Source organism: Trichomycterus rosablanca, chromosome 15, assembly GCF_030014385.1.
Source record: "Trichomycterus rosablanca isolate fTriRos1 chromosome 15, fTriRos1.hap1, whole genome shotgun sequence".
Classification (NCBI taxonomy): domain Eukaryota; kingdom Metazoa; phylum Chordata; class Actinopteri; order Siluriformes; family Trichomycteridae; genus Trichomycterus; species Trichomycterus rosablanca.
In genome coordinates this window covers 21,501,709-21,516,115 of record NC_086002.1, presented here as the reverse complement: position 1 = coordinate 21,516,115, position 14,407 = coordinate 21,501,709, and the positions used below count along the sequence as shown (strand labels likewise).

General features: G+C 41.5%; 2 protein-coding genes across 3 annotated transcripts in view; both read right to left on the bottom strand.

Annotated features, from left to right (window-relative positions):
* The window catches only part of LOC134328786 (uncharacterized), a 765,451-nt gene that overhangs the window by 99,403 nt on the left and 651,641 nt on the right, over nucleotides 1–14,407 (bottom strand). The window contains exon 3 of the mRNA XM_063010014.1: nucleotides 5,486–5,504. Coding sequence (XP_062866084.1) covers nucleotides 5,486–5,504 — 19 coding nt within the window. The remainder of the gene's footprint in view (nucleotides 1–5,485; nucleotides 5,505–14,407) is intronic.
* Nucleotides 1–14,407, bottom strand: part of LOC134328787 (arf-GAP with coiled-coil, ANK repeat and PH domain-containing protein 3-like) — a 29,108-nt gene that overhangs the window by 8,819 nt on the left and 5,882 nt on the right. Inside the window, exon 1 of one of the 2 annotated variants that reach the window (XM_063010015.1) lies at nucleotides 638–710. The exons of the other annotated variant lie outside the window; for it this stretch is intronic. Coding sequence (XP_062866085.1) covers nucleotides 638–690 — 53 coding nt within the window. The 5' untranslated portion in view covers nucleotides 691–710. Of the gene's footprint in view, nucleotides 1–637; nucleotides 711–14,407 lie in introns of those variants that run through there. 2 annotated transcript variants of the gene reach the window in all.

The following is a 14,407-nucleotide window of genomic DNA, read 5'->3' as shown; positions in this document are numbered from 1 at the left end:
GTATCTTTTCTCTTTTTCAGATCGGTGTGCTTCAGCTACGGCGACCGTAAGCTGATCTGTCACCGATTGATTCCCACGCTAGCCTACCGCTGTGCTGGGGCTAGAAGTCAGCGGAGGTTTTTTCCCGCAACGGTGCTCCGTAGCGCTTTCAGCGTCTACGCGCGTTTTGTTAACCCGTGCCAGAGTGGCGCGGTGGTAACGCTCCCGGCTCTCGCCTAGAAGACCGGGGTTCGCGTCAGCTCTCTTCAGTTTTTTCCTTTTTGTCATTTTTTGGTTCGCTTCTCCCGTCGGAGGTTCCGATCGGTTTTTCTGTTGCCCTTTTATTTTCCCTGTTTATTTTTCTGTTTATTATTAATAAATAAAATATATAATTTGTATTTATCTCTGCGTGTGAGTCCTCCCTTCTTCCCACGTGACAGTTTCACCTGTAACTAATACAATGATATAAAATGAGCTTCACATTAAATCATTCAGAGTTGAATCGTCGTGTATTCTGATTTAACAAGCCGTTGATCAGTCTGAGTCAGTAACATGTACAATGTTTAGGAAACGATTACTATGATGATACGAGGTGTTTAATTATCCATTCATTTCTACCTAAATGTTTGCTCATCGTGTGTTCTAGCTCTCTACAAACCTGCTCCATGTTTTAAAGACATTACTGGCCCTCTTCAACAAGTATCCCTCCATAACTATCTGGTTCTCTGCATCCACGCTGCCCTCCGGTTCGATCTCGCCACCACAGACGTCCTGAAAAGACATCTGAGGACGAACTCGATCGAACGGCCAGCACAGACGTAGACTGGTCAAAAAGCGTCGCATTAGAGAAGGACGGTCGGTAGCACGTCTCTCCTGTTCAGCAGCCATCGTGAGAAATTATGTACAAACACTGAAGGTTCAACTAAACTGAGCTCTCATAGAACACTCAGTGTCATCACAATGATGTCACAAAGGTAGAAGGTCTCAGTGCTGCAGCATAACAGTGGTGATGGTGTACATTTAAATTTCACCATTTGTTTATTTTTCAATATTTTACTTAAATGATTTTATCCCCCCCACACACACACACCTAATTTATAAAAAAATGTCCCTCTTTGATTTTAGTGTTTATTATTTCTTTTATTTGTGCTGTTAGTGATAATTACTGTAACCTTACACAACATGTATATCAAAAACATTTACACCAATAATTTTTAGTCAAAGAATAAATAATGAATGATTAGAAACAGCTGCTGAAGAAACACTTTTTAACTTTTTCAAATGCTCCAATCAGTGTTATGAAGGCGGCAGAGAGGAGATGGCTCCATCTGGCCACACTTTAACTCTTTTCACACGTTTGCTGAGCGGCACACACACACACACACACACCTGGAACAAAGAAAGGTGATCAGACCTAATCATCAGATCCTCTAGATTGGCAGATCAATGACTTTTAGTTACAGTTGAGTCTGTAAACCTTGATTTATTTACATGAATGCACAGACCTCCTCCTCGATTCCTACCGGAGTTTACTGCCACTCTGTTCACTCTGAACATGCTTCGAACATCCAGCTCCACCGCGCTGTTACAGTTTAACCACGTCTGAATCATGATGTTACACTCCACCATTCACCCACGTGTTGTGGTGCACAGTCGCAGCTCATCCATTTTGTTTGCCAGAGGTTGTACTAAAAAGTAATTAAGGGAGACGAGACTAGACACAAGTATTGGTCACTACATGGTACTAAGTAGGTAAGTGGTAGGTCAGGAAGATGACATTTATGTGTAATACAGTCACAGTAGTACAATTCAGTAGTTATATGTATTTAAGTTGTCCAGCGAACAACTGTGTTGATCGTGTGTGTGGTCGTGGGCTGTGCAAGTGCATGTGTACAAGAGTGTCTATTCTGTGTGCATGTGGGTGTGAGTGAGTGTATGCAAGTGTGTGTGTGTGTATACACCAGCATGAGCATACACCAGCATGCTCAGATTCTGACACAATCATATATATATATATATATATATATATATATATATATATATATATATATATGATTGTGTCAGAATCTGAGCATGCTGGTGTATGTATGCCTATGTGCAAGTGTTTGTGGATTTATGTGTGTGTTTGTGAGTGTGCTTATGTTAGTGTATGTGCATGTAAGTTTGTGTATAAGGGTGTGTGTGTGTGTATGTTTACAGTGTATCACAAAAGTGAGTACACCCCTTACATTTCTGCAAATATTTCATTATATCTTTTCATGGGACAACACTATAGACATGAAACTTGGATATTACTTAGAGTAGTCAGTGTACAGCTTGTATAGCAGTGTAGATTTACTGTCTTCTGAAAATAACTCAACACACAGCCATTAATGTCTAAATAGCTGGCAACATAAGTGAGTACACCCCACAGTGAACATGTCCAAATTGTGCCCAAATGTGTCGTTGTCCCTCCCTGGTGTCATGTGTCAAGGTCCCAGGTGTAAATGGGGAGCAGGGCTGTTAAATTTGGTGTTTTGGGTACAATTCTCTCATACTGGCCACTGGATATTCAACATGGCACCTCATGGCAAAGAACTCTCTGAGGATGTGAGAAATAGAATTGTTGCTCTCCACAAAGATGGCCTGGGCTATAAGAAGATTGCTAACACCCTGAAACTGAGCTACAGCATGGTGGCCAAGGTCATACAGCGGTTTTCCAGGACAGGTTCCACTCGGAACAGGCTTCGCCAGGGTCGACCAAAGAAGTTGAGTCCACGTGTTCGGCGTCATATCCAGAGGTTGGCTTTAAAAAATAGACACATGAGTGCTGCCAGCATTGCTGCAGAGGTTGAAGACGTGGGAGGTCAGCCTGTCAGTGCTCAGACCATACGCCGCACACTGCATCAACTCGGTCTGCATGGTCGTCATCCCAGAAGGAAGCTGACGCACAAGAAAGCCCGCAAACAGTTTGCTGAAGACAAGCAGTCCAAGAACATGGATTACTGGAATGCCCTGTGGTCTGACGAGACCAAGATAAACTTGTTTGGCTCAGATGGTGTCCAGCATGTGTGGCGGCGCCCTGGTGAGAAGTACCAAGACAACTGTATCTTGCCTACAGTCAAGCATGGTGGTGGTAGCATCATGGTCTTGGGCTGCATGAGTGTTGCTGGCACTGGGGAGCTGCAGTTCATTGAGGGAAACATGAATTCCAACATGTACTGTGACATTCTGAAACAGAGCATGATCCCCTCCCTTCGAAAACTGGGCCTCATGGCAGTTTTCCAACAGGATAATGACCCCAAACACAACCTCCAAGATGACAACTGCCTTGCTGAGGAAGCTGAAGGTAAAGGTGATGGACTAAACCCAATTGAGCATCTGTGGCGCATCCTCAAGTGGAAGGTGGAGGAGTTCAAGGTGTCTAACATCCACCAGCTCCGTGATGTCATCATGGAGGAGTGGAAGAGGATTCCAGTAGCAACCTGTGCAGCTCTGGTGAATTCCATGCCCAGGAGGGTTAAGGCAGTGCTGGATAATAATGGTGGTCACACAAAATATTGACACTTTGGGCACAATTTGGACATGTTCACTGTGGGGTGTACTCACTTATGTTGCCAGCCATTTAGACATTAATGGCTGTGTTTTGAGTTATTTTCAGAAGACAGTAAATCTACACTGCTATACAAGCTGTACACTGACTACTCTAAGTTATATCCAAGTTTTATTTCTATAGTGTTGTCCCATGAAAAGATATAATAAAATATTTGCAGAAATGTATGAGGGTGTTGGATCTATGCAGCGGCACACAGTCGTGGGTGAACAGGGAGAAAAGCAATGGACTTAACACACAACCCTGTGGAACACCAGTGCTCAAAGTCAGGCTAGAGGACACCTGACTACCCAACCTTACAGACTGGGGTCTGTTTGTTAAAAAGTTCAAGACCCAGTTACACATGGGGGTGCTGATTCCCAGGTCACTGAGCTTGGCTACCAGCTTGGTTGGGATAACCGTATTGAAGGCGGAACTGAAGTCAATAAACAGCATCCGTATGTAGGTGTCATTATTGTCCAGATGGGTGAGAGCGGAGTGAAGGGCAGTGGAAATGGCATCCTCTGTTGATCTGTTAGCACGGTAGGCAAACTGGTAGGGATCCAGTGCTGGTGGAAGCGCCGCTTTCAGATGGCAGAGAACCAGTTTCTCAAAGCACTTCATTGCAATAGGTGTGAGTGCTACCGGTCTAAAGTCATTCAGGCAAGCTGCAGTAGTACGCTTTGGCACCGGAATGATGATCGATGTCTTCCAGCACGTAGGAACAGTAGCCTGGGCCAGTGACAGGTTGTAGATGTTAGTAAAGACCTGGGCTAGCTGTTCAGCGCATGCTCTCAGGACACGTCCAGGGATGCCGTCAGGGCCGGCAGCCTTCCTCGCGTTTACTTTACTTAGTACTGAACACACCTCAGCTGTAGAGAGTGTAAGGAGGTTGCAGTCCTCAGGTAGTCGACTCTGTGTGGTGTGAAGTCCATTGTAGTTAAAGCGAGCGTAGAACCTGTTAAGCTCATCTGGGAGGGACGCACTGTTGGATGGAGAGGGTTGGATGTGAGGGTTTGTAGCTGGTGAGTGTCTGAATGCCCTTCCACATACGACGGGAGTCAGAGTTGTGAAAGTGCTCCTCAACAGACAGTTTGTAGGTGTGTTTGGCTCTTCTGATGCCCCTTTTCAGATTTGCCCTGGCTGAGCTGTAGGCCTCAGTGTCACCCGATCCTGAATGCAGCGGTCCCGATGCTTTCAGCTAGAAGTCGAACCTCGCGATTCATCAGGGCTTTCTGGTTGGGGATGATTTTCACATGCTTGACAGAGGTGACATTATCAATACACGTGTTGATGTAGTTTATTACAGATGATGTGTATGTGTCCAAGTCTATGTCCATGGAGGCTTCAGACGAAAATATGCTCCAATCAGTGTTATGGAACTGATGCTGTAGGGAGGAGATGGCTCTGTCTGGCCACACTTTAACTGCCCTTGTTGTGGTTTTCACACATTTGATGAGTGGCACATACCTGGGGAGCAGGAACAATGAAAGGTGATCAGACTGTCCCAGGTGGGGGAGGGGGGTGGCTTTGTATGCCACTGCAATGTTTGAATACACATGGTCCAGGGTGTTCTTTCCTCTAGTGGAAAAGGAGACATTCTGATGGAATTTTGGTAGAACAGTCCTCAGGTTGGTGTGATTAAAATCCCCCGCAATTATAAAAAACTCCGTCTGGGTGTGCAGTTTGTTGTTTGCTGACTGCTGTACTCAGTTCTTCCAAAGCTAACTTGGCGTTGGCATCAGGTGGAATGTAAACTGCAGTAACAACAACAGTTTAGAACTCTCTCGGTAGATAAAAAGGTCTGCACTTAATCATCAGATACTCCACGTTCACAGAGCAGTGACTTTCAGTAACAATGGAGTCTGTACACCACGATTTGTTAACATAACTGCACAGACCCCCTCCTTTACTCTTACCGGAGTTTGCTGCCACTCTGTCCGCTCTGAACATGCTACGTTCATCCAGCTCCACAGCGCTGATGGGGATGTTGCAATTCAGCCACGTCTCCATCAGAATCATGATGTTACATTCCATGATTCACTTGTGTGTTATAGTCCAGAGTCGCAGCTCATCCATTTTGTTAGACAGAGATCGTACATTGGTGAGAAAAATGCTGGGAACCGGTGTACAATGCAAGTACAGTGGGGTCAAAAAGTATTTAGTCAGACACTGATTGTGCAGGTTCTCCTTCTTAGAGAGATGAGAGAGGTCTGTAATTTTCATCATAGGTACACTTCAAGTATGAGAGACAAAATGAGAAAAAAAAATCCAGGAAATCTTTTTTTGTAGGATCTTTTAAGAATTTATTTGTAAATTATGGTGGAAAATAAGTATTTGGTCACCCACAAACAAGCAAGATTTCTGGCTCTCACAGACCTGTAACTTCTTCTTTAAGAAGCTCTTCTGTCCTCTACTCATTACCTGTATTAATGGCACCTGTTTGGCTGGGAAGAGTGAATCTACAATAGGCAAGCAGGTTGGTGTGAATAAATCAACTGTGGGAGCAATTGTAAGAAAATGGAAGACATACAAGACCATTGATAATCTCCCTTGGGGTCAAGATCTCATCCCGTGGGGTCAAAATGATCATGAGAATGGTGAGCAAAAATCCCAGAACTACACGGAGGGACCTAATGAATGACCTGCAGAGAGCTGGGACCAAAGTAACAAAGGCTACCATCAGTAACACACTACGCCGAGAGGGACTCAAATCCTGCAGTGCCAGGTGTGTCCCCCTGCTTAAGCCAGTACATGTCCAGGCCCGTCTGAAGTTTGCCAGAGAGCATATGGATGATCTAGAAGAGGATTGGGAGAATATCATGTGGTCAGATGAAACCAAAATGGAACTTTTTGGTAAAAACTCAACTCGTCGTGTTTGGAGGAAGAAGAAGAACCCAAGAACACCATACCTACTGTGAAGCATGGGGGTGGAAACATCATGCTTTGGGGCTGTTTTTCTGCAAAGGGGACAGGACGCCTGATCCGTGTTAAGGGAAGAATGAACGGGGCCATGTATCGTGAGATTTTAAGCCAAAACCTCCTTCCATCAGTGAGAGCATTGAAGATGGAACGTGGCTGGGTCTTCCAGCATGACAATGATCCCAAACACACGGCTCGGCCAACAAAGGAGTGGCTCCGTAAAAAGCATTTCAAGGTCCTGGAGTGGCCTAGCCAGTCTCCAGACCTCAACCCCATAGAAAATTTGTGGAGTCCGTGTTGCCCAGCGACAGCCCCAAAACATCACTGCTCTAGAGGAGATCTGCATGGAGGAATGGGCCAAAATACCAGCTACAGTGTGTGCAAACCTGGTGAAGACTTACAGGAAACGTTTCACCTCTGTCATTGCCAACAAAGGTTATGTTACAAAGTATTGAGTTGAACTTTTGTTATTGACCAAATACTTATTTTCCACCATAATTTACAAATAAATTCTTTAAAAATCCTACAATGTGATTTCCTGGATTTTTTTTTCTCAGTTGAAGTGTACCTATAATGAAAATTACAGACCTCTCTCATCTTTCTAAGTAGGAGAACCTGCACAATCAGTGGCTGACTAAATACTTTTAGCCCCACTGTATGTATCTCTGCAGACTGGAGAACCTGAGTAGGAGGAGCTTATACCGCAAGTGGGAGGATACCCGCAAATAGGAGGGGCTTATACAAAAATGGGTGGATATCAGCGAAAGAACGTCTTTGCAAGACAGGGTCCTAAAGAAGTAGTATTCAATGAATTTCCGGTCTTAACCCACTATTTAATATGCAACTTTGACATCAGAAACATAATAAAAATACAATTAAAATAGTATATGTTACCTGTTATTGTTCAAATATCATTGTCAGGTACAGGTTACAGGTACAAGTTAAATAAAATGCATTTACATTCTGATTTTGGATAAGAGGTATTACTAAACAATATTAGTAATTCTATAGTAGAAGCATAACATTATAACCCCCTTCTTGTAAATCTAACACCCAAATAATTAACCTTTAAGAGGTCCTTAATATTCTAACACATTTGTCCCTAAGGACATAAAATTGCCTCTTCCCAAAACTGCTGTAAAAATATATATAGGGCAAGAGAGAGAGAGAGAGAAAGAGAGAGCAAGTAGGATAAATTACTATTCCTGCAGCAGCTGGAAGATAGAAGATGCCCTCTCTTTTTGATGTGTGGGGCATTTCTCCCACCTTGTGCGGTGTTTCATGCTTAGGAGCAGCACATCCCTGCCCAGTCAAGGACTAAGAGACCAGTGTGTGAGTCTTCATAAAAGCAAAGGTGGAGGAGAAGAGCGCTCTTGCCTGGAGCAACTGAGGGGAAGCTCAGGCTTGTGTCAGTGAATTGTGCCAAACAGGGCCAGTTTCCATCTGAGCAGCTCCTCTGCCAGTGCAAAGGAGGTGAGAAAATTGTCACAGGTAATGATGTGTCCCTGGAGCCCTTCTGTCATCTACAGGACCACCCTCATCTCCTCCAGAGGCTAAGGATTAATTTATCCAGGCGGTGGCATAGTGTGTAGATCCCAGGATTAAACCTGGCTTCTGGGATGTAATGGAGCGCCTCGGTGTTTGAGGGAGACCAAAATATTTTGCCATTTTTTGAAGTTCATTTTTGCCGCTGCTTCGTCCATGTCCTCTCTGCTGTCATCTTCAGATAAGTTGGACTCAGAGTGCATGATCAATCCCAGCACCTCCTGGGTGCTGTAAGGACTTGTCATCTCCAAAATGACCACTCCTGCACTACTGCTAATACTTATACCTATGGCTGCAGTACACCTACATAAACAACCTGAGCGAGCCCAAACAAAGTCCTATTTTGTTTTAGTTCTCTCTACTCATCGTTTTTATTATTGAATTAGTTTATAATGCAGAGTGTGGTCTTCAAAGAGAAAAGATTTAAAAAGTTGGACACACACCAACATCAATAGTGATACACTTTTCAAGACACTTTTTCACACACACACACACACACACACACACACACACACACACACACACACACACACACACACACACACACACACACACACACACACACACACTATTATCCAACATCAATAGTGACACACTTATCAAGGCACCCTTTTAGAAAACAGTAAAAATTGTGAAATTTTGCTGCATGCTTTTAAAGGGAAAAAGTAGTGCCAACTGTTAGAAAAATATATAAATTCAAAATTGAAAGCTTTGGTTAAAATGAAATTTTAACCTAAATGAAAGCATTAGTTTATGTTTAGATAAATGTGGGTTAAAAAATAGCATTTTCAGTGGTTTTCAATGGGACATTTTTGTCCTTAGGAACTTTGGAGTTGTACCACCCACTTGTTGTATAAGCCCCTCCCACTTGCAGGTATCCTCCCACTTGCGGTATTAGCCCCTCCTACTTGCGGCTGGCTCCGGTCTGCAGAGATACCCTTCTCGTACGATGCGGGTTTAGCGTTAGCTTAGCCCATAGCCCTCCGTGTTTTCCTCGCCTTTGTTTACGTTCTTTGCGCTTGCGCTGGCTTCGTTCAGCTGAGTGAGTCAATTCCGTAGTCCACGATGATCCAGAGATTTCCAGAGGAAGTTGCAGATCAAATTTACCGTTTAAGTTATTTAAACCAATATTAATCAGTGTCTGCCGGCTATATGAGATGCTCGCCTGGCAGTATGGAACGCAAAAACTAAAAAACAGTAGACTAATAACTACTAATATGCAAAGTCTGGAGAGACACTGAGCCTCGCATTGTGCACGCACCGCCATCTTGGTCTGTGTAGATGTCGTCGTGTGATTGATGCTAAATGATTTACTAGCTTACAAAGATCTTGGATTCCACCTACTGGTGCAGGGTGACGTCTTTCATTTCTCTGATTGATCTATTTTTTTTCTCTTCAGGTTGTGGAATTGTGATCTAACAGAGAAAAGTTGTGAAGTTCTGTCCTCAGTTCTCAGTTTAAACTCCTCCAGTCTGAAACATCTGAACCTGGATAAAAATGATCTGAAGGATTCAGGAGTGAAGTTGCTCTCTGCTGGACTGGAGAATCTACACTGTAAACTGGAGAAACTGGGGTAAGATGTTCATGTTCACACTGTAGATACAGAAGATCATTCATACAGAAACTGTTATTGATGTGTGTAGGAGGTTGATATTTTACTCTTTTTCCCCACACAAGATAAAACACTTAATCATTAATATAATAAAATAGTTTTACATGTTGAAGATTTCTCAGTGATGTTGTCTGATTGTGGATCTGAATGGAGGAGGAGGTGGGACAAGATGATGTATGATTTTTATTAAATGATTTTCTTCTGCAGGTTGAGGAGCTGCAGTATTACAGATGAAGGTTTTACTGCTCTGGCTTTAGTTCTGAAATCAAATCCATCATCACGTCTGAGAGAACTGTATCTGAATGACAATCATGCAAAAAAATCAGGAGTAAAACTGCTCAAGGATCTACAGATGGACCCACAATGTAACCTAAAAAAATTAAGGTAAGCTACTGTTGCTTTATACACAGTCACACCTAAACACACACACACTTAGACACACACACAAACACTACATACACATACATGCATTTGTATTGTGGAATCAGAACTGCTCATTAGCAGAACTTCATCTGTATCAGGGTTCTTCAGTGAACAATGAATCATGTAAAATGTTGTATTATTGTTTCAGCTGGTGTGTGTGTGTGTGTGCTGGTGTTTATATTGATTCTGATTGTGTCGAGTCTGATAGGTGACTAAAAAACCTGATCATGTTTGTTCTACAGCATTTGATACTAATGCATTGAATTATGAGATGAAGAGCAGTGAAGATAAACACCATCTACTATTTTCACACGAATTCTACGTGGTGATGCTTTGTTCAGCTTCTTCCTGCTCAAATCTGTAAACATGATTTTTGTCAGTTTGTTGTCTAAGCAGTTAAGGGGTTAAGGGCCTTTCTCAGAGGCCCAACAGTGGCAACCTGGCATTAAAGCAATAAACTACAGTAATGATTAAAGCAATAAACTACAATAGATTAAAATGATGATAAACAAAATGTGATTCTTATTATGTTAAATATAGTAGCTGATCATAATGTAAATTTTAGATAAAAAAGACAGTAATTGTAGTAGCTCTGTTAAAAACTAATAATAATATTAAAAATATCACTAATACATTATAAGTGGTATTTTGAATAAACCTTGTGTTCATCTTACCTTTAATGATTGGAACTACTGTATCATTATGTTTTGGGAATATTTTGTGTGATGATTATATTCTTAATCACTTTTATCTTCCTGCAGTAATGTAGTGCAGTGAAAAAATATTTATTTCAGTTTTCTCACTTGTACTGTATGTATCAGACCATAAAACACATTTTAATATTAAAGACGAAATAAACACAAAATGTTTTAAACAATGGTTTCATTTATTGAAAGAAAAATTATGTGTGTGGCCCTATAAGGAAAAGTAACCGCACCCTTAGCTACTAAATCTAAAAATCACCTAAATAGAACCTGTCTGGTAATGTGAAGCAGCACATAATCTAACGTTTTACAAATAGTCGAACACAGATGTGAAATAAAGTTATTAAAATCTACCAGTTTAAAAACAATTACAAAGCCATTGCTAAAGCTTTGGAACTCAAACCACAGTAAGATCCATTATCAACAAATGGAAAAAAGTAGTGAACCCTCCTAGGAGTGGCCAATTTACTAAAAACTTCTTGAAGAACACATTGATGACTCTTCTAGGAGGGGACAAAGGAACCCAGAAGAAAATCTAAAGATCTGCAGGCCTCAGTTAAGGTCGATGTACACAGTTCCACCAAAATAAAGACACTGGACAAGGAAACTAAAAAGAACACAAAGGCTCGTCTCTCATTTGCCAAAATAACTTAATCTAGACGACCCTCAAAATGATTTATTAATTTTGATGGAACCATTAATTCTGCTTTCTTGCTATCAAAAACGTTATAGCACAGTTAGGTGTGTTTTCTAACTAATATGTTAAGTAAATAATCAGACATTATTAAAAGTGCATTAAAATGTGCAGGAAATGCCATTGTTAAACTAGTTTCCAGTATACCATTTTGTTGTGACTTATTTTCAGTTGATCAACAATAAAATTTGACCAGAGGTGCACAAACTTTTGTAGAAGACTGTATGAGTGGAAAGCAGGTATTTTTGACAGAACTTGACACGGAATGAAAGTTAAGATTGTGGTAATAAAGTGGCAACTGCACATGAAAAATGTCTGAATCAGTATGTTTAACTGTTAAACACTAAAATCTTCTCTAGTGTAGATTCTGATTGTACTTACGACTTTGAACTCAGAAAGTGGGAGATTTGGAGTAGCAGTTGAACGCGACACTGAACTTGAATCGGTTAAAGCAGTGGTGTCCATCTTTTTTTCTATGAGGGCCAGACTGAATAATGTGAAAGTGCTCGAGGGCCAACAGTCCCTGATGACATTATTTTAAACAATAAAATATACAGTGTCATCAGAAAGTATTCACACCCCTTCACTTTTTCCACATTTTGTTACATTACAGACATATTTGTAAATCGATTTGAGTATATATTTTTTTAATCTACATAAAATAGCCTATAATGACAAAGTGAAAACATGTTTTCAGACATTTTTGTAAATGTATTGAAAATATACATAAGTATTCACACCCATGGCTTAATATTTTGTTGAAGCACCTTTGGCAGCAATCACAGCCTCAAGTCTTCTTGGGTATGTCTGTATAAGCTTGGCACACCTGTTTTTGGGCATTTTCTCCCATTTTTCTCTGCAGATCCTCTCAAGCTCAGTCAGGTTGGATGGGCAGCATCTGTAGACAGCCATTTTTAGGTCTTTCCAGAGATGTTCAATTGGATTCAAGTCCGGGCTCTGGCTGGGCCACTCAAGGACATTCACAGACTGCTCCTGAAGTCACTTCTTTGTTGTCTTGGCTGTGTGCTTTGGGTCATTGTCGTGTTGGAAGATGAATCGTCGCCCTAGTCTGAGTTCCAGAGCACTCTGGAGCAGGTTTTCTTGAAGAATCTCTCTATATTTGGCTGCTGTCATCTTACCCTCTATGCGGACTAGTCGCCCAGTTCCTGGCGCAGAAAAACATCCTCACAGCATGATGCTGCCACCACCATGCTTGACAGTAGGGATGGTGTTAGCCAGGCGATGAGCAGTGCCTGTTTTTCCCCAGACATGACACTTGTAGTTCAGGCCAAAAAGTTCTAGTTTGGTTTCATCAGACCAGAGAATTTTGATTCTCTGCTTTTTGGCAAACTCCAAGCGGGCTGCCATGTGCCTTTTAGTGAGGAGTGACTTCCATCTGGCCACTCTACCATTAAGGCCTGATTGGTGGAGTGTGTTAGCAATGGTTGACCTACTGGATGGTTGTCCTATCGCCACAAGAGAACACTGGAGCTCTGCCTTAGTGACCATTGGGTTCTTGGTCACCTCTCTGACCAAGGTCCTTCTTCCCCTATTACTCAGTTTGGTTGGGCAGCCAGATCTAGGGAGGGTTCTGGTGGTTCCAAACTTCTTCAATTTCCGAATAATGGAGACCACAGTGCTTTTTGGGTCCTTCAATGCTGCAGAAATTTTTTTGTATCCTTCCCCAGATTTGTGCCTTGACACAATACGGTCTTGGAGGTGTAAAGACAATTCCTTTGACTTCATTGCTTGCTGTTTCTGCTCTGATATGCACCGTCAACTGTGAGACCTTTTATAGACAAGTGTGTGCCATTCCAAATTATGTTCAATCAACTGAATTTACCACAGGTGGTCTCTAATCAAGTTGTAGAAGCATCTCAAGGATGATCAGTGTAAACTGGATGCACCTGAGCTAAATTTTAAGCGTCATAGCAAAGGGTGTGAATTATGTTTAAATGTTTACATTTTTAAAAGATTTACAAAAATGTCTGAAAACATGTTTTCACTTTGTCATTATGGGCTATTTCGTGTAGATTTTTTAAAAGAAAACTATACTCAAATCGGATTTCGAATATGTCTGTAACGTAACAAAATGTGGAATAAGTGAAGGCACTGTATATGTGTGTGTGTAAAATCTGTGAAGGGGGGCCCAATTTCTTTTTTTTTTGCACTGGGGTTCATGAGCTCCTAGTTACACCACTGAGCTAACACCTTTTTCCCAAAGCTTAATACTACACATAGGTGGTTTGTTTGTCTCGTCTTGTTCTAACCTGTCTTGTGTAATCCTGTCGTGTCTTGTTCTCCTTAAGCACTGTTATACATCTCTGCATGTGTCCGAACCGTCTTGTCTCATCATAGCTCATATTGTTACACAGCAATTAAAACTATTAGTTTAATCAATGTATTAAAGCAAAAAAAAAAAAAAAGCTTTGACACAGATCAGTAATAATCTTAATCATTATTTTAACTGAGAAATAAATTTACTCACCTTCTGACTACTTTCCTCAGCTTCTCAGAGAGATTTGTTTTAACGCTTTAGTTTTTTCCTACAGATTGATGCTTTTAAGCTGCTCTTACATGTAGAGAAACACTGAAGCACAACAGAATTCTTCTTTATGAAGTGTAGATTTATAACATTCACACATTACATCAGTGAATTCAGTTTCTTACTGTGATTTTCCCCTGAACAACTGTATATTCCTGCAAACGGGCTTTCTCTTTCACTTGAAACGGATTGTACTTGTTTATTCAGCAGAGGAGGAGAAGAGTGGAGCTACAGTGTAGGTACACACCTGAGTTAAAGTTATTCAAGTTTTTACACCAAATGCCCTTCCTGACCCTCCTTATTTATCCAGGATAGTTAAGACATAGTCAGTTATGTCTGTGTTGACACTCAACTGACTCACCGCTGTCACAGTTATCTTAGTCACAGCATTGTGTAGCACAAAATCTAGTGG